This window comes from Xenopus laevis, chromosome 5S, assembly GCF_017654675.1.
Source record: "Xenopus laevis strain J_2021 chromosome 5S, Xenopus_laevis_v10.1, whole genome shotgun sequence".
Lineage (NCBI taxonomy): Eukaryota > Metazoa > Chordata > Amphibia > Anura > Pipidae > Xenopus > Xenopus laevis.
In genome coordinates this window covers 134,439,356-134,466,163 of record NC_054380.1, presented here as the reverse complement: position 1 = coordinate 134,466,163, position 26,808 = coordinate 134,439,356, and the positions used below count along the sequence as shown (strand labels likewise).

The window sequence follows — 26,808 nt, the reverse complement described above, 5'->3', positions numbered from 1 at the left end:
GTAACACAGGCTGTTGGAGGATGCTGGGAGTTTAGTACAACTACAACTGGAGGGCAGCAAATCAAAGATCTCTAATTAGAAGTTCTTTCTCATGCATGGCCCCAGAGTCCCGTATCCATTCTGCCCCCTTCTTCCATTCTCCATCCCCCCTAGATAGGAAATGAGCTCTCCCACTTGGTCTCAATGCTGAAGGATCAGATGTGAGGAGCCTCCTAATAATGTTCCTTCCCACTGATAAGAACCATCGCATGCAAGGATCACACATGGGGCTGTTGTTCTGCTGCCGGAGGGACTAGGAATAATCACACACATGTATTTATCGGGTTCTAGATCTGTTTGGGGCTTGAACTTTAATCAGGCACAGATGTACAACGAGGGATGGATTTGCAAAAAAAAAGGGTGTATGTGTTTAATGGTGAACCCAGAACCCTGCAACTTGTATGTGGGTATGTAAAATGGAAGATCAAAGAGTCCGGCAGGAAAGGGTTAAACATACAGGCCAGTGGTTTTCAGACCTATTGAGCTGAAGCATTCCCTTGTTGGGAAACATTTCGTCAGATCCCCCCTTAGCTCATAACAAGGTTACAGAAATATAGAAACATTGGGGTGTCACCCTGCTATAGTTCCAGGGGTACCCAGGGCACTAATAAGCAGTCACCCCAAATCTCCCCCTAACTGACCTTCAGACTGGGCCCCCTTAGCTCATAACAAGGTTACAGATATATAGAAACATTGGGGTAACAGTCACCCTGCTATAGTTCCAGGGGTACCCAGGGTACAAATAAGCACTCACCCCAAATCTCCCCCTAACTAGCCTTCAGACTGGGCCCCCTTAGCTCATAACAAGGTTACAGATATATAGAAACATTGGGGTAACAGTCACCCTGCTTTAGTTCCAGGGGTACCCAGGGTACAAATAAACACTCACCCCAAATCTCCCCCTAACTAGCCTTCGGACTGGGCCCCCTTAGCTCATAACAAGGTTACAGATATATAGAAACATTGGGGTGTCACCCTGCTATAGTTCCAGGGGTACCCAGGGTACAAATAAACACTCACCCCAAATCTCCCCCTAACTGACCTTCAGACTGGGCCCCCTTAGCGCATAACAAGGTTACAGATATATAGAAACATTGGGGTGTCCCCCTGCTATAGTTCCAGCAGTAAGAAGTCCACGCTGGGAGCTGTAATCTGAGCATCTCTGGTTTGCGTATTTTTATTTCTCTCCCCCCCACTAACTTGAGAAATGCAGGAATTAAGGAAAGTGCAGATAGAAGAGAATAGATGGAGTCAGCACTAAACTGGGCACATTTCTACTGCAGAAAAAGAAGCAGTTTGACGTCAGGAAATCTAGAGAGAGACTCAGGCAATGTCCCTAGAAAGCATCTCATACATCACAAATACGTGTTACATGGGCCCGGCTGCAGGAATCAATTGAACACAAATCTCAAACCCAATATGATTAATTCCCTGAAATTACGCCGCATCCAATGGGATTGCAGAAATCGGGCTAAAGGAGAGTTTTATTGATGCAGAAGAATATTGCATTCCCTCCCTGTGCCCAATAAACAGATCCATCAAGGGGCAAAGTGGAATAATTCACTTGATGGAAGTGGCAGAAAATGAGATGAAATGACAGTTTTGCAAGAACGTCAATGGACAGGACAGAAAATGATATTCTTATAAGTGCTAATTATATGCCAGGCAGAAAAGCAAGTTATAAGTTGGCATCGGGAGAGAGACTGGGCAGGACAAGGGCAAAAATAAAGAGACAGCAGCGGGGACACTGAGAGACTAATAAGAGACAGCAGCTAAAGGAAGTGACAGTTACAAGAAGGCAGTGAGACTCTGGGACTTATTTGTAACGATGGGTAACCTATGTTTTACCAATCACTAGTGCAAAAGAAATGACATTTATAAATCTCTTTACGTATTAATGGGGGTACCATGTAAAACTGAGAATTCTGGGAAGTGGTGTAACTAGATGTTACTGGGCCCCACAGCAAAATAATTTGGGGGGCCCCCAAACTCTCCAGAGGTTGCCCTGTTTTACCAGTATATTTTATATTTATATTATATATATTAAAATTGCTTATTAATTAGGGCCTCATGGGCCCCTATACCTCCTAGATAGTAGATAACAGATAAGTACTACTATAGTTTATATAAACAAGCTGCTGTGTAGCCATGGGGGCAGCCATTCAAGCACAGGATACACAGTAGATAACAGATAAGTACTACTATAGTTTATATAAACAAGCTGCTGTGTAGCCATGGGAGCAGCCATTCAAGCACAGGATACACAGTAGATAACAGATAAGTACTACTATAGTTTATATAAACAAGCTGCTGTGTAGCCATGGGAGCAGCCATTCAAGCACAGGATACACAGTAGATAACAGATAAGTACTAATATAGTTTATATAAACAAGCTGCTGTGTAGCCATGGGGACAGCCATTGAAGCACAGGATACACAGTAGATAACAGATAAGTACTACTATAGTTTATATAAACAAGCTGCTGTGTAGCCATGGGGGCAGCCATTCAAGCACAGGATACACAGTAGATAACAGATAAGTACTACTATAGTTTATATAAACAAGCTGCTGTGTAGCCATGGGGCAGCCATTCAAGCACAGGATGAACAGTAGATAACAGATAAGTACTACTATAGTTTATATAAACAAGCTGCTGTGTAGCCATGGGAGCAGCCATTCAAGCACAGGATACACAGTAGATAACAGATAAGTACTACTATAGTTTATATAAACAAGCTGCTGTGTAGCCATGGGGGCAGCCATTCAAGCACAGGATACACAGTAGATAACAGATAAGTACTACTATAGTTTATATAAACAAGCTGCTCTTCGCCATGGGGGCAGCCATTCAAGCACAGAATACACAGTAGATAACAGATAAGTACTACTATAGTTTATATAAACAAGCTGCTGTGTAGCCATGGGGGCAGCCATTCAAGCACAGGATACACAGTAGATAACAGATAAGTACTACTATAGTTTATATAAACAAGCTGCTGTGTAGCCATGGGGGCAGCCAATCAAGCACAGGATACACAGTTGATAACAGATAAGTACTACTATAGTTTATATAAACAAGCTGCTGTGTAGCGATGGGGAGTTCACGGGCGCCATCTTCTTCTCTTCGGTAATCTTCGGGTCGTCTTCCCATGCTTCAGCAACTTCCGTGACTTTTAGCGCATGCGCAGTTGTCGCAAAACGGAAGATTGCTCCAACATGCGCACGTGCTGATATGCCGATCTATTCCCGAAGATTACCGAAGAGAAGAAGATGACGCCCGTGAACTCCGATGCCCTGAATCTGCACTGAGGGGTAAGTAAAGAGTTAGGGGCATTTACTAGGGGTAACAGCTAGGCTGGGGGAGCAGGGAGGGGGTCTATGTAGGGTCGGGGATTTTTTTAATTAAGGGTTTAGTTCTCCTTTAAAGGTCAAATAATTGCACTGCACTACAGTCTAAGCAAGTATGCAGCAGAAATGCTTATTTGGCACAGCCTTTTTCTGATATAACATTTTTTGTTACAAATTCAGGATATTTATTAAATACTGAATTCCAGATAATGACAAATATCACCACAAGGTGTCAGCATTGTTAAAGCTTATGTATAACCTTCTGCAGTTTTAAACATTAAATCAGCACAAGATACTGTACCAGACTGGCATTCGCACTGTTTCGGCTCAAGCCCCCCATTTTCGGTCCAACAGTTGGTCAGAAGTCCCCCCTTAGCTCAGATAAAGTTTAGGGATACATCTATGGCGCGCTTCACCACTGGCAAACGTTGTACCTTCAGATACTTTACAATCGCTACTACAGTCATTGTATTCGTATATCTGCCTATTCGTTCCTCTTTAATGGAGAAAAACGAATCTTCCATTAACTCCTTAGCAACCACATTTAGGCTCCTTGGGCAACCCAAGAAAAACCCCATGGCATTCTCAAAACAAGAATGCAGAACAGGAACTCTAATAATTCAAAACCAATACAGGTATGGGATCCGGAAACCTATTATCCAGAAATCACTGAATTACGGAAAGTCATCTCCCTTAAAATCCAATTTATAATCCATATTTTTAAAAATGATTTCCTTTTTCTCTGTAATAATAAAACAGTAGCTTGTACTTTTTCTCCTTTAAGGCAGTGGTTGTAAAACCCCAGCTTAAAGGTCCAACCATTAGTTAGGGCCGTACAATAAATATCCACCTTTGGTCAAGACCCCCTCAGTAAGGGTCGCCACCTGGCTGGTATTTTACCGTCCTGGCCAGTGTGAATGTTGCTTGATGCCAATGTTATTTATAGGGAAGAACCACAAAAATACAGCCTCAGCTGATAAAATGAGTACAAGAAATGATCAGTGTATTAGTGATGTGTGGATCAGGTTTTTCCCGACCCACGCCCGACCCTAACCTGCCCTCCCTCAGCCCGCATCTAACTTCCGGGCTCCTTTTATAAACCCGCACCAACCCACCCCGCCGATAACGTCTAGGGTTGTCATCTGCCCAGTATTTTACCGGCCTGGGCGGTAGTGATGTGTGGGCCGACCCGAGTCGGGTTTACCCGCTGGTCGGGCGGGTTCGGGCCGACCCCTGGACAAAATGTGCGGGTCGCGGGCGGGTGCAGGTCGAGCTCTTCTCCTGCTCTCCCCGCCCGCGACCTAGTTCTGCCGGCTTCCGGCGCCGGAATTTATAGTCTTCCGCCTGCCCCGCGGGTCTATAAATAAAGGGGTGCTGCGGGCCCGCGTGGGATGCGGGTAGGGAGCAGGCCGGTTAGGGTCGACCCGCACATCACTACTGGCTGGTAAAAATGATGGTTGATCCGAATGTTATTAATAGGAAAAAAAAGATAAATATATAGGATGGCTGCTATTTTTTTACAGAAAAGGTGGCAACCCTAATGACGTCACAAAAGAGGCGGGGCAAGCAGGCGCTCGGCTATAAAGCCGGAAGTCAGCATTTGAAGGAGGCCCGCCACCCACAAAGAGAAGTGCGAGGTCGGCCCACACATCTCTACAGTGTATCATTAAGTCATAGTTTAGATAGAATGTATGAAGGACAGCAAATAGATATTCACCCCGCTGTGATGCTGGGCTTTTGGGTGTATCTAGTAGAGACAGGCCACTGGTAAAACAGAGAGTTTGTACCTTACTATCTTCCTCTTCAAACACAGACTGGTGGACGTTGCAAGCAAAAAGTGAGTTGGGGAGGTCATTGAAATCAGTGATGCCCTGGAAGTCTTCTTCTGAGAGGTATCTGGACAGGTCTCTGTTTCTGTGCATGGGATACAAGAGAAGCAGTTCCCCTCCTCCCACCGCACAGGCGAAATAGCCGCTGTCCCTCATCCCCACGTAGTATGGCTCTCCCCTCATCCCTGCAAGCACAAAGAGAGGCAATGTTAGTTACAGGACTTAATATGTGCATCTCCAGCCAGGCTGCACCAGTCTTCATACAGTCTGGCCATAGTTACAGTAACTCCTGCATCAGCGTTCCATTCATACAGTCTGGCCATAGCAATAGTAACTCCTGCATCAGCGTTCCATTCATACAGTCTGGTCATAGCAATAGTAACTCCTGCATCAGCGTTCCATTCATACAGTCTGGTCATAGCAATAGTAACTCCTGCATCAGCGTTCCATTCATACAGTCTGGCCATAGCAATAGTAACTCCTGCATCAGCGTTCCATTCATACAGTCTGGCCATAGTAATAGTAACTCCTGCATCAGCGTTCCATTCATACAGTCTGGCCATAGCAATAGTAACTCCTGCTTCAGCGTTCCATTCATACAGTCTGGCCATAGCAATAGTAACTCCTGCATCAGCGTTCCATTCATACAGTCTGGCCATAGTAATAGTAACTCCTGCATCAGCGTTCCATTCATACAGTCTGGCCATAGCAATAGTAACTCCTGCTTCAGCGTTCCATTCATACAGTCTGGCCATAGCAATAGTAACTCCTGCATCAGCGTTCCATTCATACAGTCTGGCCATAGTAATAGTAACTCCTGCATCAGCGTTCCATTCATACAGTCTGGCCATAGCAATAGTAACTCCTGCTTCAGCGTTCCATTCATACAGTCTGGCCATAGCAATAGTAACTCCTGCATCAGCGTTCCATTCATACAGTATGGCAATAGTAAGTACTTAGGCTGGTAAATGGAGCTTGTGTGTGGCCTTGCCACAGTCTTGTTAATGAGTAAATAGTTTGAAAAATGTAATTTCCTCTGTAAAACCCCAGCCCTGTGTACAACCCCATGCCAATAGTGGAGTGAGCTACGCAGTGAGGAATCAGCAGTGCACGGATTTTGATGGCGGAATAGATTTATTGGATAATAAAGCACTTTAACATCCAAATCAATAATCCAGTATTCTGCTGATTCTTTACTACTTACTTTTTGTATATGTGACCCAAGGCAGTACAGCAACTGGTACTTATGTTCCCTCTAGCTTTAGTACAGTGAGCTACAGTCACAAAAACATATTTTTTGAGTCAGAACTATCAGGGATTAGTAAATGACACAAACACATTTTTCAGTGTAGCAACGGCAATCACATTGAGAGGTAAAAAATACATTTTCTGAATGAAAATAGGCCCCCGATTGTTAAACGGTGTATAGATAAATATAAACTGTCATATATATAGTAACATTGTAAGTTAGGTTGAAAAAAAAACACACGTCCATCGTGTTCAACCATAAGTCTATATATAACCTGCCTAACTGCCAGTTGATCCAGAGGAAGGCAAAAAAAAACATTTGAAGCCTCTCCAATTTGCCTCAGAGGGGGAAAAATTCCTTCCTGACTCCAAGATGGGAATTGGGACAGTCCGTGGATCAACTTGTACTACGAACTATCTTCCATAACCCTGTATTCCCTCTAAAATAAACAATAATACAATTAATTGCCTTCGACAAGGAGCTGAGCAAGAACCTTGACTCTTGGATGGCAGTGGATGTGATATACTTAAACCAGTGCCAGGTTACTTATAAAATTAAGGAATATTAGCCTGGAACATAATATTTGTACTTGGACAGAGAACTGGCTGAAGGATAGATTACAAAGATTGGTGGTAAATGGAGCATTTTCTAATTGGACCAGTGTTGTTGGTGGATACAACAGTAGTCAGTCCTTCAGGGCCAGAACTAGGGGTAGTGTTACGGTTACATAGTTACATAGTTAAATTGGGTTGAAAAAAGTCAAAGTCCATCAAGTTCAATCCCTCCAAATGAAAACCCAGCATCCATACACACACCCCTCTCTACTTTTAATTAAAATTCTATATACCCATACCTATACTAACTATAGAGTTTAGTATCACAGTAGCCTTTGATGGTGGTTGATGTCCCAAACCCAGAACAAACCCCAAGGTCCCAGCCTCAGCTCATGCTTCCACCTATAACAACCGCCTTTCGCTTCGGGAGGAGCCCAGAGGCCCGGTGACCACGGTGGTCTGCCGATCCATAGTAATTAATAAGATGTTTGCTTTTTTGTTGCTTTGGTATCTACTGATTGGCTGCTAGACCTATAGCAAACTTTGGCACCCTAGCCCCTACCCCCTGCGCCCATTCACACTTATGCGCAACTGCACATGTGCACAGACGGGGATGCTACAGAAAAGAGCGGGCATGCCAGCCAATGAGAGGACAAGGGTCAGGACTAGGCGGTAATAGGGTTGCCACCTGGCCAGTATTTTACTGGACTGGCCGGTTTAAATGATGCTTGATGTCAATGTTATTAATAGGAAAAATGGCAAGAATATAGGAATGCTGGTATATTTTTCCAGAAAAGGTGGCAACCCTAGGCGGTAAGCAATGGAAGAGGTACGTGCCTAGCACCCTCCTCCCACCTTTGCACCCTAGGGATGTGCCTCTTTTGCCTGCCCCTAGTTCCGGCCCTGCCTTTTACTACATGACCCCATTAATTGTTAGCCTCACACAGACCAACAACAATATCTGGCGCATTTGGTAATAGGCCCATACTGTAAACCGATTTCTTTAATTCAGTTCATCACTGGCCCACCACCTGGGTGATGAGACGTGTAGTTCAGGAGCAGCTGAAGCACCATATGTTGGGCAGTCCTATTTATATAATCAGGCCCCACAAAGAAAAACAGAGCATTGTTATCAAGTGCAGGTGGGAGTTAAAGGCAGCCGGCACTGCACGTCATGCTATTTAGGCCAAGGCAGAAGGGTAATAAAGTTATAATCCCACAGAATAATCCCTATTTACACAAAGTTGTATGAGCCCCGAGTGATAAATAGCTTTTCATCTGAGCTAGAAAGTTTTAACCTTATTAAAATGCCAGAGCAGCGCCGAAGGCATTCCTCGTAGTATTACTGGCTTAAGCCATGCTTTAGTCTCAAAGAAACCGCCGCCTTCCCAAGAATTCACATATAGAACCATACAACCCCGTATCTACTATTTCCCTGCAACTCACTCAACACAAGGCTAATCACAGGGTCATATTTACTGCGGGGCGAGCGTGGGACTGGGCAGAGAGCTCAGTGCTCTGTTCTAGCTCTAAAATATTCTGTTCTTGGGCAACAAAGCAGCCGAGGCAGGGTTCAGCCCACAAGCAGGAAATAAAGATGAGAATGCTGAATACCTGCAGTCATGTGACTTTCACTTGAGTATTACACTGGTCTAGTGTGCCTTTAATTATGATTAACTTGTCATTATTAACAGGGACATACCTGTATACAAAATCCATTTTTCATAAAGCAACAGCTTTTATCTGAGGTTTTATTCTCTATACAGGAATTCCAATAATAAGTAGGGAAATCATTACACTTCATTCTAGAAATGCCACAAATGGGGCCAGGGTGCATTGCATGGAGGTAAAGTTATGCCATATAATGAAAGGGTGAAAACAGGGATCCTTGTGTAAAGAAAGAGTTAATTACTTAAATTAACTTCAGACAGCTGGTTTAATGAAAATTCTGTCAGCCAACGAGTTGTTATTGTTCTGTTATTTTTGTAGAAAATATCAAAGATAAAAGCCAGTCTATTTTGGGTAAATATTTTCCCTGGAAGTAATGGGTCGTTAACATTTTGCATTTATCATTTATAGTATTTCATAGGCTTTGCTAAATATTTAATGGTCCTTTCCTTTAAGCCTCTGGTGCCAGGGATATTAAGTGGGTGGGGAGGGAATATTTTATTGCAGCCATTAATAGGTTAAAGGGAAACTAAAATAATTTAAAAAAAAAAGCAAAGAAAGAGTAGCTGTTACAGAAACATATTCAAGGGAGATGTTTTAACAGATGTGTGCCAGTATCATTTTAAAATCTGGCTAATTGGGTGCAAGGGCCAAGACCGTAGCCATAGGGCACTATTTACATGAGGTCTTTGCCCTGACCCCAAGTCATTTGAGACAGCACTGGAAGAAGAGTAACGGGGCGTAAGGGGTATAAAGATGTTAAATAAAATATCACATTAGTGCCAGGTAATTTTGCCGCACCAGTAAATATGAGAAAGATGCACCCCATAACTGTAAATTTACTGTGAAACTCTTACAGCCCATGGAACTTATAAGGTTAAAGTCCTACTGTCACGTTCCTTTTCCAGGCGGTTTTTGGTGAGTTCAGTGGGTATATAGAAGAAGAATGTGGAAAAGTTTAGTAATGCAACACCTGTAATGGGAGGGAGTATAGTGGGTAATAGTGATACTGGATAGATATATCGGTATAGGACCTGTTATCCAGATAAGGATAAGGGATCTTTCCGTAATTTGAATCTATATACCTTCTGTCTGCTAAAATATAATTTAAAGAGCAAGTCAACCGAAAACGGAGATTTATGTACTTACTGTTAAATCCTTTTCTCTACAGTCGTAAGGGGGACACAGGGACAGTGGGGTTAATTGTCCCTCCCATCAATAGGAAAGACACTAATGACATCTGAGCTGAAGACCCTTTTATTCTCCCTTTATTCCCTGCTATCCTTAAAGGGTGCCAGTTTGTAACCAAGAAGAACCAAGTAACCCGGAACATAACTGCAGAACAAACAGCAGAGCAAGAGTTCAAGGGGGAAGTACTGTGCCCCCCATACGACTAGAGAGAAAAGGATTTAACAGTAAGTACATAAATCTCCTATTCTCCCATGTCTAGGGGACAAAGGGACCATGGGCAACCCCACAGTAGGGAGGGAAGACTTCTGAAAGTTTACTACCTGGAGAACCTTCCTTCCAAAGGCTGCCTCTGTAGACAGGTAAGTATTAAACCAATAGAATTTCGTGACGGTATGTAGGGAGGACCAGGTAGTCACCCTAAAAACTAGCTAGGCTAAAGTTGAATTTCTGTGAGCACAAGGGCTCTAGTGGAGTGGGTCCTAACTTTGATGTGAAGGCGCCTTCTTCCATGCCAGATAAGACTGCCTCATTGTCTCCTTAATCCAACGTGCAATGGTGGCTTTCGTGGTGGTAAAAACCCAAGGTGGATGCTGAGAAAGAAGCTAAGGGGATGAGAGTAGTGCCAAAGGGGCTTCCAGTGAAAGGTTGAGAAGATTGAAATACCAGGATCTCTTGGGCCAGCATGGGGCAACAACAATTACTATAACTGGTTCTCTGGCAATCATTCGTAGTATGCGAGGTAGCATGGGTAGAGGTGGGAACATGTATGCTAGAAATCACCAGGGCATGGTCATGGCATCCATGTCTTCCGTTACCTTCTGATTGATCCTTGTTGCCATTAGTTCAATCTCTGGCTCTCCCCACCATTCGACTAGGGTCTGAAATGCGTCCTGGCGCAGTTCCCATGCTCCTATGTCCAACTGGTGCTTGTGTTTGTAAGTGCCTGTAGGCACAGTTAGTAGTGCGGACCAAGGAGGAGGCAGTTTAATCAAATAAAGTTCAAGGTACAAGAGGGTTCGGCAATAGAATGGTCAGAGTTCAGGCAAAGGGTCAATCCAGGCAGAATAGGGTCAACACGGTAATTCAGGCAACGGTCGGTAAACAGGAATCAATATAACAATACTAGTGTCACATCCAGGAATGCACAAAGTGAAACCTATACTTGGGCAATGTTGCAGTGTTCAAGCTCCTTTAAATAGGCCTGCTTTGGCGCCAAAAGCTGGACATGATGCGTCATGACGCTAACGCTGGCGTCCTGACGCTGGCGTGCTGGCGCCCGTTCTGACGCCGACGTCCATTTCGACACTGACAACCAATCGGTGGGCGAGAAGACGCTGGCGTCACAGCGCTGCGACCAGCAGGATCCACGCAGAGGAGCAGGGCGCCATCTTGGAGCGAAGCATAGCGGTGAGTAATGGTTTCCTTTACAGCATTGAACATTGGCCTCTGACTAAAGAATTTGGCAATGTGCTTCTTGCGCCACCCTGCCTGTTAATGTATGCCACCACCATGGCGCTGTCCGATTGGATTGGGATTGCCTAATTTCTCAAAAGATCTTCCCATGACTGAAGGGCCCTGAGGATAGCCCAAAGTTTCAGGATGTTTAATGGCAGGTCTGTTTCGCCCGGCAACCACTGACCCTTAGCACAGAGGCCCTGAAACTTCGCCCTACAGTAGGTGAGGCCGGCATCTGGGTCACAATTTGCCACGACAATTCCTAACAGATTTTTTACAGACCTAAGTGACCTGGTGTCAACCACCAGCTCAGGGCTTTCTGCGCAGTGCCTGGAAGGGTTATTCTCTGGTGGAGCGATGTTCTGTTCCACCCCTTCAGTACCACTGTCTGGCGTGGTCGGAGGTGAAATTGGGCAACCAGAACTGCTTCCATCAGTCCCAAAACCCTCATGCACACCTGGTCGGGAGTGGTGACGACCTCAGAGATCTGACGGCTGTCTGAATCTTGTGCTGCTTGTCCTGTGGAAAGAGGACTTTCTATAGGGCCGTGTTGAACTGCAATCCCAAGAAGTGCATGATCTGGCTGGGCGTCAACGAGGGTTTCTGAATGTTGATTGACAAACAACATGTGGAGACTCTGAACAGTCAGTTGTACATTGCATTTGGCCAGTTGCTTGGACCATGCCTTGATGAGAAGGTCATCCAAGTACAGCATTATGACCTTTCCCCGCCCTCCTTGCTCACTATTTAACACAGAGTAATGAATGTAACTTCATGCTTGATAAAGGGTCCTGTGAGACTCGAAACGTCGCATTTTTTTGTCTACTGAGCCAATAAATCACAAAAGTTTCACAAGAAACAAAGTGTCAGTGTGCTGCGGTCTGTTGGACATTGTATCCAAGTACAGCATTATGAAGACACCCCGAACACAAAGTAAAGCAGTCATGATTTTTGTGAACGCTCGGAGTGCTGAAGACAGCCCAAAGGGAAAGGCTATAAACTGAATATGGTGTACTTCAATTTACAATTTCATGTTAGAATGTTGTACACATTGGCAGTGGTGTAAAAAGATATTACTGGGTCCCATAGCAAATTATTTTTCAGGCCCCCAAAATGTGTAAAGGTTGACCAGTTTTACCAATATTTATTGAAATTGTATATGAAGGTGTCATTGGGCCCTATACCTCCTGCCCTCTCCCCTTGCAGCCTCAGGGTCTGCTTCCTCTGTAGTTACACCCCTGGACACTGGTATTCTAACACAATTTGCATTTTATTTTTTTATTATTGCATTATTTTTATTTCTTGTTGTAGGAGTTTTTTCTGTTACCTGGTTGCTAGGGCTTAATTAACCTACCATCCTGGCAGCTGTCAGAACGGAAGATTAATAAATGTAACCCAAACATATAAGATAAGCAGCAGAAAATAAGAACAGCAATGAATCAGAAGCCTCACAATCAGTTTTTTTGCAACGTATTTCCAATGCAGGCTGGAAATTCATACACCATCGTTAACTCAAAACCAATATAAAATATAATGTGTTGCTAAGGGCTCTTACTCACTGGCGTTCTGACCTGCGCTACCCTGCGTTCCGTTTTTTGGCGTTCAGCCGCAGGGGAGCGCAGGAATAGACGCATGTCATTATTTCAAATGTGGCTGTCCTCACTCAGGCGCATGTAGGCGCCGAACGCAGGAAAAATGCAGCATGTTGCGTCTCAACCTGCGTTCGGCGCCTACACGCGCCTGAGTGAGTACAGCCCCATTTGAAATAATGACATGCGTCTATTCCTGCGCTCCCCTGCGGCTGAACGCCAAAAAACGGAACGCAGGGGAGCGCAGGTCAGAACGCCAGTGAGTAAGAGCCCTTAGAATATGCCCACAGTACAAATGATTTATAGGTGAACGTTCCCTTTAAAAATCAAATAAATAAATAAATCCATCTCCTTTCCAGAATATAGGGCACCACACAGTTCAGATCAACAAGGGTATTTTTAACTGATTTAATGAACTGTGTTCAATTCAATTAGGTAAGTGCCTGCATCACCTGCTGCTGAGTGCAGTAACCTAGCTGAAACACTTTACCACTGTTAGATAAGATCCCACTTGTGCGGTTATTTAGGCAAGTGTAAATGAGTAATTGCACGGGGATCTGATAAACCCTATGCAATATTTTGTATACAGCTGCAAGTTAATGATTAATGAACTAAAAATGCTCAGTATAATTTCTACTTTTGCATTTAAAGCCTACAGAAAGTAGGGAGTCTTGCTCACCATAGTGCTGTTCCTAGGGCACGGTGGCAGTCGAAATGCCCTCGGCTCCACAGAATTTACACATAGAAGCTAGGGTTGCCACCTGACCTTTAAAAATGATGCTTGATCTCAATGTTATTAATAGGGAAAAAGTCTAAATATACAGGAAGGCCGGTATTTTTTTCCAAAAAAGGTGGCAACCCTAATAGAAGCAAATTCGATTGGTTTGCCACAAAATTGTTCTCACTGGCCTTTCAAATTTTGACAATTGCTTGCACAAAAGCCAAAGTGCCCAAATCACTCAGTCTTCACCTTTACATTAATGTTTAATTGGGCCCGGATTTGTGAAATGGCCAGCAAGGCCCGGGACTAGGGTGGCAGGATTTTAGGGGGCGGCATGTTGCCCAACCACACCCACATTGGTTCAGAAACACTGGAGATGCGCAGGACATCCAATAATTTTTTATATTTCCCATGCACCAATCCCCAATGGCGGAACTACCGGGGGAGCAGGGGGTGCAATTGGGCCAGGGCCCGCACCCCCTCAGGGCCCCCTGGCAGCTCGCGCACTGCCGATTTCCGGCCGCATCGGCTGATTTCGGGGCAGATAATCTGGTACGGAGGGGAGCGGGGGCCCGGCTGCACGTCCCGCACCAGGGCCCGCCCCCTCCAGTTACGTTACTGCCAATCCCCTCTGCTCTGGTCCCGATGATGAAAATTTGCGTGAATAAAAGGGAGGGGGACATGGTGGATGTATTTCAGAAGGCCTATGTAAATCCAGCTCTGTGTTTAATATGTTATAGAGTAGCCAGTTCTAAGCAACTTTTCAATTAGACTTCATTATTTATTTTTTTTATAGTTTTTAATTATTTGCTTTTTTCCCCTCTGACTATTCTCAGCTTTTCAAATGCTCTGTAAGGCTTCTTTTTATTGCTCGTCTTTCTATATAGGCCCTCTCCTATTCCTATCTCAGTCTCTTATTCAAATCAGTGCATGATTGCTATGGTAATTTGAGTGCTAGCAACCAGACAGCTGAAGTTACAAACTGGAGAGGTGCTGAATAAAAAAGCAAAAAAAAACCTCAAAAATCACAAAAGCAACAAAAAATTAAAACCAATTGCAATTGCAAATTGTCTCCGAATATCACTTTCGATATCGTACTAAAAAGTTAATTTAAAGGCAAACTACCCCTTTAAGGGCAGTGACACACGCTGCTCCTGGGGGAGATTAGTCGCCCAGCGACAAATCGCCTCTTCTTCGGGACACGAATCTCCCCTAAATGCCTTTTAAGACAACTTCGCACGGCTTTGGAAAACGGCGATTTACATTCTAGCCGGCGAGAAGGCATTTAGGGGCTCTTACACACAAGCGGTTTTACCTGCGCTCCCCTGAATTGCGATTTCTTCCGTTCAGCCGCAGGGGAGCGCAGGAGTAGACGCACTCAATTATTGTGAAGGGACACAGACGCATGTAAGCACCAAAAGCAGGTTGGGATGCAGCATGTTGCTTACATGCGTCTGTGTGAGTACAGCTCCCTTCACAATAATTGAGTGCGTCTACTCCTGCGCTCCCCAACGGCTGGACAGAAGAAAGCGCAACACAGGAGATCGCAGGTAAAACCGGCCGTGTCTAAGGAACTGGACTTGTATAGTTAAATCTATTGAATACATGTGCTACTGTAACTGAATCGGGCCAGCAAGGTGACTTTCCTGCAGTGATAGTGTCTCAAGTTAGGTGTAATGCAGTTAAGTAATGTGACGTCTCAGCTTCTATATTTCTCCTGATAGTCTATTTAGGCTCAACAAGACCGATTTGTCAGCAAATGCTTAAATGGGCTGCACTGCTGCAAATGGCTACTAAGGGGATGAATATTTAATAAGGTGCAAATTCACCCTTGTCTCAAGGCAAGTGCATATAGAATTTCTACACAAAATGGGATCATCGACGGATACCGTTCATTAGATTCTTATAGCTGTCTGCTCAGGGCCGCAATGTAAACGATCCCCGTCCCCAATTTCATCTGTGCAGTATGGATTTTCAGTCCTGCTTGTAAAAAAAACATTACATGGACCAGCTTTGGATTATAAATAGGATACATGCTAAGTATAGAGTTTCTTGCAGAAAAGATCAATTCGAGTGTACACCCATGTGTGGGTAAAATGGGACAAATCTGTGGAGTGCAATGGGCATTCTCCGTGAATAACTTCATGCATTTGGGGTTTAAGAATATGCAGGTTTTTTATACCATTTATAAGAATAAGTTGAGGGTCAGACTGGGCCGTTAATACAGTGGGACAAAAACCCAGTGGGTCCCTACCGATCCAGGTCCGCTCTCCCCAACTGGCAATTTTGTGCGCTGGTGTTCCTCCCCGATTGCTTCTGCAAGGAGAAAGTAAGTCATGTGATTTACAGTGGGGGGGGGGGATTTTCAAGGGCTACATCTGGAACTCGCAACTGGGGTGTGGGCCCCGAACATCTCAGTCTGACACTAAATTACACATATTCTTAATGGACTAGGACCTGGTGGTACATGTGGATAATAGACTTAGCTGTGGCAAGCAATGGCAGTCAACAGAAGGGAGGACCAAAATGGTATTGTCCTGTATTAAAGGGGTTGTACAACTCTAAAATAACTTTTAGTGTGATATAGATTGATATTCTGAGACAATTTGCAATTGGTTTTCATGTTTTATTATTTGTGGTTTTTGAGTTATTTAGCTTTTTATTCAGCAGCTCTCCAGTTTGCAATTTCAGCCTTGTGGTTGCTAGGGTCCAAATTACCCTAGTAACCATGCATTCAACTGAATAAGAGTTTAGAATATGAATAGGAGAGGACCTGAATAGAAAGAGGAGTAATGTAGAGTTGCATTATTAATACACCTGTAGCTTTACGGAGCATTTGTTTTTAGAGGGGGTCAGTGACCCCAAGCTGGAAAACGTCAGAAGAAGGCAAAAAACTGTGAAAAATAAATAATGTAGACCAATTGAAAAGTTGCTTATAACTGTCAATTCTATAACATAGTAAAAGCTAATTTAAAGGTGAGCCAACCTTTAACCTGGTAAATCCCATCTACAATATGCAGTGCAGATTTGGTCTCTGAGAAGATAAACTAAGCTGTTAAAGGCAATAGGAGGTCTCAGGTATGAGGAAAGGCTGGCTAGGCTGAGGACTGTTTACATACAGGTATGGGATCCCTTAGCCGGAAACCTATTATCCAGAATGTTCCGAATTACAGAAAGGCTGTCTCCCATAGACTCCATCATAATCAAATAAACGTAAGTCTAAAAAATTATTTACTTTTCTCTATAATAATAAAACAGTAGCTTGCACTTGATCCCAACTAAGATATAATTAATCCTTATTGGAAGCAAAACCAGTCTATTGGGTTTATTTAATGTTTACATCATTTTCTAGTAGACAAAGCATCAAGATCCAAATTATGGAAAGATACATTATCGGGAAAGCCCAGGTGCCGAGCATTCTGGATAACAGGTCCCATAGCTGTAGTAGAGGTACTTTGGGGGGGGGAAGGGTGTATGAACACTATGTATAAATATAGTTGGCTCCTTAATCAGCAGTGGACATTTCTAGAGGACACAAGGACATCCCTTGAGATCAGCAGAGAGGAGAATTCATCTTAAGGTGCGAAAAAGGTTGTTTTTTTTCTTTTTTTACGGTGACAGATGTGGAATCCTATCCCAGAAGTGTCTGTTCTGGCAGAAAAATGTTATGATATCTTAATGCAGTGCTTATACAGGTAATTGCCGGATTTCTGTTATATATAGGGATGCACCAAATCCAGGATTCGGTTCGGGATTCAGCCTTTTCCAGCAGGATTCGGAATGCAAATTAGGGGCAGGGAGGGCAATCGCGTGACTTTTTGTCACAAAACAAGGAACTAAAACATGTTTCCCTTTCCCACCCCTAATTTGCATATGCAAATTAGGATTCCGATTCGGTTTGGTATTCGGCCGAAACTTCTGCAACGGATTCGGAGGTTCGGCCGAATCCAAAATAGTGGATTCAGTGCATCCCTAGTTATATAGGCAGAAATACATTTTTGGGGTGCAGGTCTGGTGCCTCAGAGGGAATTTTTTTTTATCTTTGCAGATCCATTATATGGTAAATATTATTTGTGTCTTTTTCCAAATGCAGCGACGTAACGATGTGTATGTCTGCTTCATTAAGTCCAGTGCCATGCCGGTTGTTTTGGTGTGTGAAGGAAAACAGTGAGATATTCTCATTGGAAACAAACTGGTGGCCCTATTTCATTCTGGACAGAACTTAAAAATTGTGAAGTATATTGGATTAACTCATTTAACTCAATGAGGCTGAACAGGGACTACAATGTTCATACGGATGTTAATATAAATTCAGCAGCTATGTGGAGTGTTCTGAAACACTTCCTGGTTGCCATGATTACATGATGTCACTTCCTGCTTCTTTGTTGTGAGCACACACGTTGCTTTGCTTTTCCCTGCTAGTTTAATGAGCAAAAATATTATCCCCAACCAAAGGTGCGGGCCAGGCCTGGACTGGCAATCTGTGGGTTCTGGCAAATGCCAGAGGGGCTGCTATAAGGTCCCATAGAAAGTCAGTATTTAGTGGGCTAGTGGGGGCTGTTTGGGCCTCTATGTGGGCTGATTGGGCCTGTGTACCTGAAATGCAGGGCCTATTTAAATTCTCAGTCCGGACCTGGTGCGGGCTCTCCAGTTAAATTGCCCCCCACCAGTGCTAGGCCTCCTGCACCAGTGAGCGGCCATGTCAGTCAGATCTCGTGTGCAAATGCACTTCTGACGTCCCGCGCATGCGCATAATGAGCGAGGTGAGATGGCTGAAGCGGAGCTCCGCCTACAGGTTAAAACATTATAACAATATCAATAAAGAAGCATGGATATAAATTAACAAACATTATAGGGGAACAGGTACTTACTGCATTGTTATGATATAAACCACATTTTTGTAGCACAGACATTTTTATAGAATTAACGATTAGCCATTACCCAACCTACTGGGATTTTCAGGCAAATGAACTGATGGTTATGGCTCACATGACTGAGAAGCATTTAGTGTTTTCAGCAGCCCCAAAATCTCCTGTAATGAACCCCACTTTTTCTGCTCCCATTGTGTGATTCACAATCATGTCTAATCCACTCATTCTTTTTCATGCCCTCCTGTATGTTACTCCTCAGTATCAGTGTGACTTGTCCTTGTCGCGCCAGTAATGGCATCTTTCCCTGAGACTCAATCCAGCAGATTTACATTGATGTTACACTGTGCCTTGTACAGCCCCTCATAACCCCCGGTGTCTTATACAGCCCTTAATAACCCTGGGTGCCTTTTACAGCCCCTCAGCTACTTCCTATTGGTCTCCCCACGGCTCCCACTTGTTGCATGTGTCTCCATGTCTGCTCTGCTGGGTACCAGCTCCTCTTCCCTCTGCATCTGCTGTGGAATTTCTATATAATATTGTGCTGCATTTGGCCATACAATGTGCATGTTTCTTTCTTCATGCCAATAATCTTCTATGAAGGATCCTCTCCCCAATGTGTTCTCTCATTATCTTCCTGTCAAACATCCCCTGCTTATTCCCCCCATACACTCTCTCCCTGACCCCCATCCTCTCCTTTGTACATTCTCTCCTTTCCCAGTGTTATTGACTTATATTTTTCCTTCCAAACCAGCATCTTCACTCTGTACACACACACACACACTGTTTCACCCTATGTAGTATCTCCTCTCAGTACTGTCCTGTGTTCTCGTTACTTACACCGCTACCTCTCCTCATATACTCTCCCCCCCACCTTCATCTGCCCTTCCTCATACACTGTCTCCTTCCATTGTGCTGTGTCCCCAATACATTCTCCCCCCAAATACAAAGTGTCCCTCACAGGCCCTGACTGACAATCTGTGGCTTCTGGCAAATGGCAGAGGGGCTGCTGTAAGTTGCCATAGACAGTCACTATATATTTGGCTGGTGGGGGGCTGTTTGGGCCTCTGTGTACCTGAAATGCCAGGGACTATTTGACTCCCAGTCCAGACCTGGTCCCTCTCTGTCCCCAGTGTATCTGCAGAGCTGCCCTTCTACTGAGGCTTTCAGTAACTCTCCTTGATTCTTCCCATGATCTTATAACCTTAACACACTCAATCCTGAGCTCTGACACCCCTATAATCTGACCATCTTGTACTGTCGCCCTATCATTTAACCCCCCCCCACCCTGCACAGTCATTCCCATACAATTTCTCTCACTTACCTGCACTGCCCTCTCTTCCCCAAGTACAACCTCTGCTCTCTCTCCCCTCACTGTGTCCCCTATAAACAGTTTCACTTCCATCTCTTCCCTGTCACTCATCCCTTATTGACACTGTCTCCTCCATAGTCTCCCTCTCCTCTACTCCCCCCTACCCCTCAGTCTCCTCCATAGTCTCCCCTAATTCTACTCCACTCTCCCCTACCCCTCCGTCTCCTCCAGTCTCCCCTACCGGTAAGTGTCTCCCCGTTACACATATAGTATTCCTGTATGTGTGAGACACAATTAGTTCTATCTCTGCCCAATACAGTGTCTTCCAGTTCTGCACTGACCCCCCATACTCTGTGTCTCTCCCTCTCCTGCCCCCCATTCTACAAGTCCATCATTCTCTCCCCAGTATATTCTGCCTCTTCCCTGACCCCCCACATTGTGTCCCACTCAGTCTCCCCATTGTCTGTCCCCCCCCCTCCCCGTACTCTCTGCCCCCAAATGTGCCCCATACACTTCCCATTACCCCCATTACCTCTCGTCTCTTATACACAGTCCGTGTCTCCCCAGTACCCACTTGTGCTCCGCCCCAGGACTCTCTCTCCCGACCCGTCTCCCGCACACTCTCTCCTTGTCTCCCAGTCCTTCCCCCGCACGGCCCCTGGATCCCTCCTCCCTCTGTACCTGCTGCAGCTGCTCCCGGTCTCACACAGCGATCAGTCTCCTGTCCGCTCTCCCTCCCGCTCTGGCGGCTCTCACACTCTCAGCTCCTGAGCTCTCTGACCCCGCCCCCGGCAAACCCTCTGCAGCCAATCATCAAGCGCCTTATCTCTCTGCTGCTCTTCTCAGCTATTTACTACTGGCACTGACACCAGCACCCAATATACCTCCCTTATTACTAATATACCAACTGCACCCACTGTAATCCTACTCCCAGCACCCTCCTGTGCCAACTTTAATCCTACTCCCAGCACCCTCCTGTGCCAACTTTAATCCTACTCCCAGCAGCCTCCTGTGCCAACTGGACCCACTGTAATCCTACTCCCAGCACCCTCCTGTGCCAGCTGTACCCACTGTAATCCTACTCCCAGCACCCTCCTGTGCCAGCTGTACCCACTGTAATCCTACTCCCAGCACCCTCCTGTGCCAGCTGTACCCACTGTAATCCTACTCCCAGCACCCTCCTGTGCCAGCTGTACCCACTGTAATCCTACTCCCAGCACCCTCCTGTGCCAACTGTACCCACTGTAATCCTACTCCCAGCACCCTCCTGTGCCAACTGTACCCACTGTAATCCTACTCCCAGCACCCTCTAATACCCACTGTAATCCTACTCCCAGCACGCTCCTGTGCCAACTGGACCCACTGTAATCCTACTCCCAGCACCCTCATGTGCTAACTGTACCCACTGTAATCCTACTCCCAGCAGCCTCCTGTGCCAACTGTACCCACTGTAATCCTACTCCCAGCACCCTCCTGTGCCAGCTGTACCCACTGTAATCCTACTCCCAGCACCCTCCTGTGCCAACTGTACCCACTGTAATCCTACTCCCAGCACCCTCCTGTGCCAACTGGACCCACTGTAATCCTACTCCCAGCACCCTCCTGTGCCAACTGTACCCACTGTAATTCTACTCCCAGCACCCTCCTGTTCCAACTGGACCCACTGTAATCCTACTCCCAGCACCCTCCTGTGCCAACTGTACCCACTGTAATCCTACTCCCAGCACCCTCCTGTGCCAACTGTACCCACTGTAATCCTACTCCCAGCACCCTCCTGTGCCAACTGTACCCACTGTAATTCTACTCCCAGCACCCTCCTGTGCCAACTGTACCCACTGTAATTCTACTCCCAGCACCCTCATGTGCCAACTGTACCCACTGTAATCCTACTCCCAGCACCCTCCTGTGCCAACTGTACCCACTGTAATTCTACTCCCAGCACCCTCCTGTGCCAACTGTACCCACTGTAATTCTACTCCCAGCACCCTCATGTGCCAACTGTACCCACTGTAATCCTACTCCCAGCACCCTCCTGTGCCAACTGTACCCACTGTAATTCTACTCCCAGCACCCTCCTGTGCCAACTGTACCCACTGTAATTCTACTCCCAGCACCCTCATGTGCCAACTGTACCCACTGTAATCCTACTCCCAGCACCCTCCTGTGCCAACTGTACCCACTGTAATCCTTCTTCAGATACAGGCACTGCCTACCTCAATAATCTGTACCCCCTGTAACACTTCCATCTGGACTCAGGTACCAGCTGCACCTACTGAGAAGGTAAGGGCCAGCGCCAAGCTCAGGTGGCAGCAGAACAATGTAGTTCACTCCCCTCAGGTATTTGCATCAGATCTTCTCTCAGAGGGTGGCACAAAGCCCAGGCTCTAGGACGTCTGACAAACATGGTGCAATTAGTGGCACTTTTGGTGGTGGGAATTGGATGGGGAAACACTCATTTCCCAGAGACATTATTATGAGCTAGTCATTGGCCCAGAAAACGAGCAAGCAAATACGAGGCTGCAAAATTCAAGTACTTGTTGTTCACCTTTAAATTAACTATTCGTATGATGTAGAGAGTGATATTCTGAGACAATTTGTAATTGGGTTTGATTTTTTTATTATCTGTGGTTTTTGAGTTATTTAGCTTTTTTATTCAGCAGCTCTCCAGATTGCAATTTCCGCAAACTGGTTGCTAGGATCCAAATTACCCTAGCAACCATGCATTGATTTGAATAAGAGGCTGGAATATGAATAGGAGAGGCCTGAATAGAAATATGAGTAAAATGTACCAATATCAATACATTTGTAGCATTACAGGGAATCTGTTTAGATGACTGACCCCTCTTGAAACCTGCAAGAATCAGAAGAGTAAGGCAAATAATTCAAAAACTATATAAAAAAATAAGACCAATTGAAAAGTTGCTTAGGATTTGCAATTTTATAACCTACCAAATGTTTACGTCAAGGTGATCCACCCCTTTAACATTGCTACCTGTCTGACAGTTTACACTGCCTGCACTGCTGATCCTGACTATTGAAACAATGTGGCAGAAACAACAGTTCTGAAATAGAATGGCTTTCTGCTACACTCTTTGGAGAGTCAGAATTAGAGACGGGGAGTCAAAATTAGAGAAGAGAAAGACATAAACAACCCCTGCTTTCAAGTACAATTGCATTTTCAACCCGTTTTAGAACCACTGCTATTGTTTAATGACTTACATTGGAAAGTTGCTTTGAATGACATTTCTTTTATTAGACAAAAACAAGTTGTTGGGTGGGGGTTCCCCTTTATTATGTTCATAAAGACTTTTCACGGTTAGGGGTTGCTTCCCTTTAATACAAGGGTCTCTGTTTATTCCTTGTTCCGCTTTCTTTCAAACCCAGTGTTCCTCCCGGATGCTTCTCTGTTCCAAGTCCCTGATTCTCCCTGGCTACTCTACATGGTGCTTTAAAGGAACAGTTCAGTGTAAAAATAAAAACTGGGTTAATAGATAGTCTGTGCAAAATAAAAAATTTATCTAATATAGTTAGTTAGCCAAAAATGTAATATATAAAGGCTGGAGTGACTGGATGTGTAACATAATAGCCAGAACACTACTTCCTGCTTTTCAGCTCTCTTGCTTTCCACTGATTGGTTACCAGGCCTTGAGGGTGGCCATATGGATCATAACTTGCTTTTGAATCTGAGCTGAATGCTGAGGATCAATTACAAACTCACTGAACAGTTATGTCCCATGTGGCCCCCCTTATAGTCACTGACTAACTCAGAGTTATAGAGCTGAAAAGCAGGAAGTAGTGTTCTGGCTATTATGTTACACCTCCACTCACTCCAGCCTTTATATATTACATTTTTGGCTAACTAACTATATTAGATACATTTTTTTATTTTGCACAGACTATCTATTTACCCAGTTTTTATTTTTACACTGAACTGTTCCTTAAATAAGCAGTTCACGTCCACTGATCCTCATCTGGCAATCAGTCAGCATGAGGTCCTAAATATTGCAGAAAGGTCAGACCCGTGTTAACAATGCTGGAGATGGCATACGTTGGAATGACGGTGCTTAAAGGCTGTTAGATGTGATTAATTTACCCAAAGTGAACTGCTGGACGGGTACAAAAAAACTCAATTTGTACACCATCAGCAAAGGGGGGTCCAAACATAGAATATGTGATTAGTTAATTAATTCTTCTTCCCTCTACAGACTGGGCCGGTGCTGAACTTTAGAAAACAGAATATTTGACCTTAAAAAGTTCAATCTGTAAGTTAAGAATAATATACATCTTGCTGGTACAGTGAGTCCTAGGGGCATCATTTCTAGCCTAGCCGAGGTGCTTTAGTTGTCCTTTAAATTGTCTACAGGTAATAGAGATTCTTGAGAAGCTCCCTTGTACCCCCTCATTCACAGTTTGGGGGATAGAGGGCTCCTTCCTTGGGGCCAGTAGGCAGAGGTATATCAAGGACCATGTGAGCTTGACAATACTGAGAGAATGGGGTTCTATTGCTGCAAGAGGCAGAACCAGGGTGCTGGCTGTTTACCAGGATCCAGTGTCTCCAGTACATGTTGATGGTTCTCCAGTTATTCTTATGGCCAATAAGTGGCACCAGCAGCAGCAGTAGCAGCACTGTGTCATACATTAAGGGCTGTTTTTAGTGGAGAGATATTGTAGGAAGATCTAGATTGTTCTAGTACCCCAAAAAGGCATAATCAGTGTGGCAGCTCCGTCTCTCCATGATATAGTGATGGTGCCATACAATCAGGACTGTCTATAGTTGTGGCAATATATTGTGCTGGCCTGTTTTATTTACCCAAAGCTTTCCCGTCTGTGGCCCTTCGGCTCTTGCTGCTGGGATTCTGTCATGATTTTTATGATGTAGATTTTATTTCTAAATTACACTGTTTTCACTGCAAATAATTCAATATACAATAAAAATTATCATTCCGGAACCAGCAAGTGTATAGTTTTAGTTGTAATATTGGTGTGTAGGTGCATCTCAGGTCATTTTGCCTGGTCATGTGTTTTCAGAAAGAGCCAGCACTTTAGAATGGAACTGCTTTCTGGTAGGCTGTTGTTTCTCCTATTCAATGTAACTGAATGTGTCTCAGTAGGACCTGGATTTTACTATTAAGTGTTGTTCTTAGATCTACCAGGCAGCTGTTAGAGAGCTGCTATCTGGTTACCTTCCCATTGTTCTGTTGTTAGAGACACACTGCAATTCGCGGAGATAAGTTGCCTGGCGACAAATCTTCTCTTCTTCAGGGTGACTAATCTCCCCGAACTGCCTCCCCGCTGGCTAGAATGGAAATGTCCGGCGGGATGGCACTCGGAGCGCTTCACATGACTGGGGGCAGCTGGGAAAATGACAATATGTATATCCCCATGTCAGATTTTAAAATTAAAAAAATGGTTTGCTCTTTTGAGATTTTAGTGCAGAATATTGCTTTAACAGCAACTGTTTTAAAAAAAATATATATTTTTTCCTATGACAGTATCCCTTTAACAGCATTTAAAGAACATTAGTTTGCTGCCATCATTTATCCCCACGGCCCCATCTTGCCCTATTGTACCCAGTGCCCTGACTTGAAGCCCAGGTCAGCCTGCTGTGTGTGAAATCCTTTAGAACAGGGTCCCCAACCTTTTTTGCCAGTGAGCAACATTCAATGAGTTGGGGAGCAACATAAGCATGCAAGAAAAGTCCCTAGAGAAGCCAAATAAGGGCTGTGATTGGCTATTTAGTAGCCCTTGTGTTGACGGACAGCCTACAGGAGACTCTGTTTGGCAGAAACGTTGGTTTTTACACAACCAAAACTTGTTTCCAAACCAGGAATTCAAAAATAATCACCTGCTTTGGGGCCACTGGGTGCAACATCCAAGAAGTTGGTGAGGAACATGTTGCTATGGAGCCACTCGTTGGGAATCACTGCTTTAGAGGAAGAAAGGGGCCTCCACCCTATAGATTGTAACTTACTACAAGACTTAAGCTTTCCTTTATAATGTTATTGCACAAATGTTCAATGTAAGTTGACCTTTCCCGGTACTCCGAGCAGCATTTGCTCTACCTCCGGGGATTGTTTCAAAACAAGAATAAGAATGGAAACTTTTCCTGGATCCAGGTGGAAACCTTATCAGGGATGAAACCTGTGAGGAATCCTTACCCTGGTGGTCTAGTGGGGGGACGGCAGGGACGCCTGCCGCCCCCTCGGCGGGGATGCCCGCCGATCTATATCCTTTGCAGGCACCGGTTAATTAGGGCGTGCGCCTCTTCCTGGGTTTTATGCGCATGCAGCGCCCAGTGGCGCGAAATTCAAATGGTATTTAAAGGGATCTCTAGTTTAATACTGTGCCCGTGATAGGATTTGTTCCTGTTAGCTATTGCTATTCCGTTTGAATCTGATCCTGATTATCTGTTTTGACCCCTGCCTGCCTGTTTGACTATTCTGATCTCTGGAACCTGACCCTTGCCTGCCTTCGACAACTCTTCCTGCTAAATCCCTTGATTGACAACCCGGTTTGACCCTTGCCTGCCTGACGATTCTCGATATCTGCCTGCCTCAATCCTGCCTGTCTGACGATTCTCTTGCCTGCTCCATTTGTAGCGTGACCATCGGCCTAACTGACTTTTACAACAGTCGTGCCCCTTTGCTTGCCAGAACTCCTCGCTTTGCTCCTCTCGAAAAGTCCAGGTGGCATCTGAGTACGCTGAGGGCTCCTCCCGAAGCCAAAGGCAGTCATACAACTGGTGAAGCTGAGCCGAGACCAGGGAGCTTGGCATTAGTTCTGGTTTAGGGTGCCGACCGTGACAAAACCTCTAAGGGTCTGTTTAGTAAAGAAGAACATAAATTGGTGCAATTAATCACACACACATTGAAACAACGCTTTTGGACGAGTATGAATTTGCCCTTTACTTGCACTAATGATTAGACCTCAAGAAGGGCAAATTCTGTAATATAGGAATATCTTCAACAGTTTCTCTCCAGTGTGT

The 26,808-nt window shown here is 44.8% G+C and overlaps 1 protein-coding gene across 2 annotated transcripts in view; it reads right to left on the bottom strand.

Annotated features, from left to right (window-relative positions):
• Window positions 1-20,648, bottom strand: part of rcan2.S (regulator of calcineurin 2 S homeolog) — a 50,482-nt gene extending 29,834 nt beyond the window's left edge. The window contains exons 1-4 of one of the 2 annotated variants that reach the window (XM_041565089.1): window positions 20,505-20,547; window positions 15,898-15,959; window positions 15,533-15,623; window positions 5,175-5,401 (exon numbers count right to left, since the gene is read on the bottom strand). In XM_041565089.1, coding sequence (XP_041421023.1) covers window positions 5,175-5,401; window positions 15,533-15,539 — 234 coding nt within the window. In that variant the 5' untranslated portion in view covers window positions 15,540-15,623; window positions 15,898-15,959; window positions 20,505-20,547. Of the gene's footprint in view, window positions 1-5,174; window positions 5,402-15,532; window positions 15,624-15,897; window positions 15,960-20,504 lie in introns of both variants that reach the window. The other variant, XM_018265996.2, reaches the window with a different exon arrangement.
• Window positions 20,649-26,808: the final 6,160 nt, after the last annotated feature.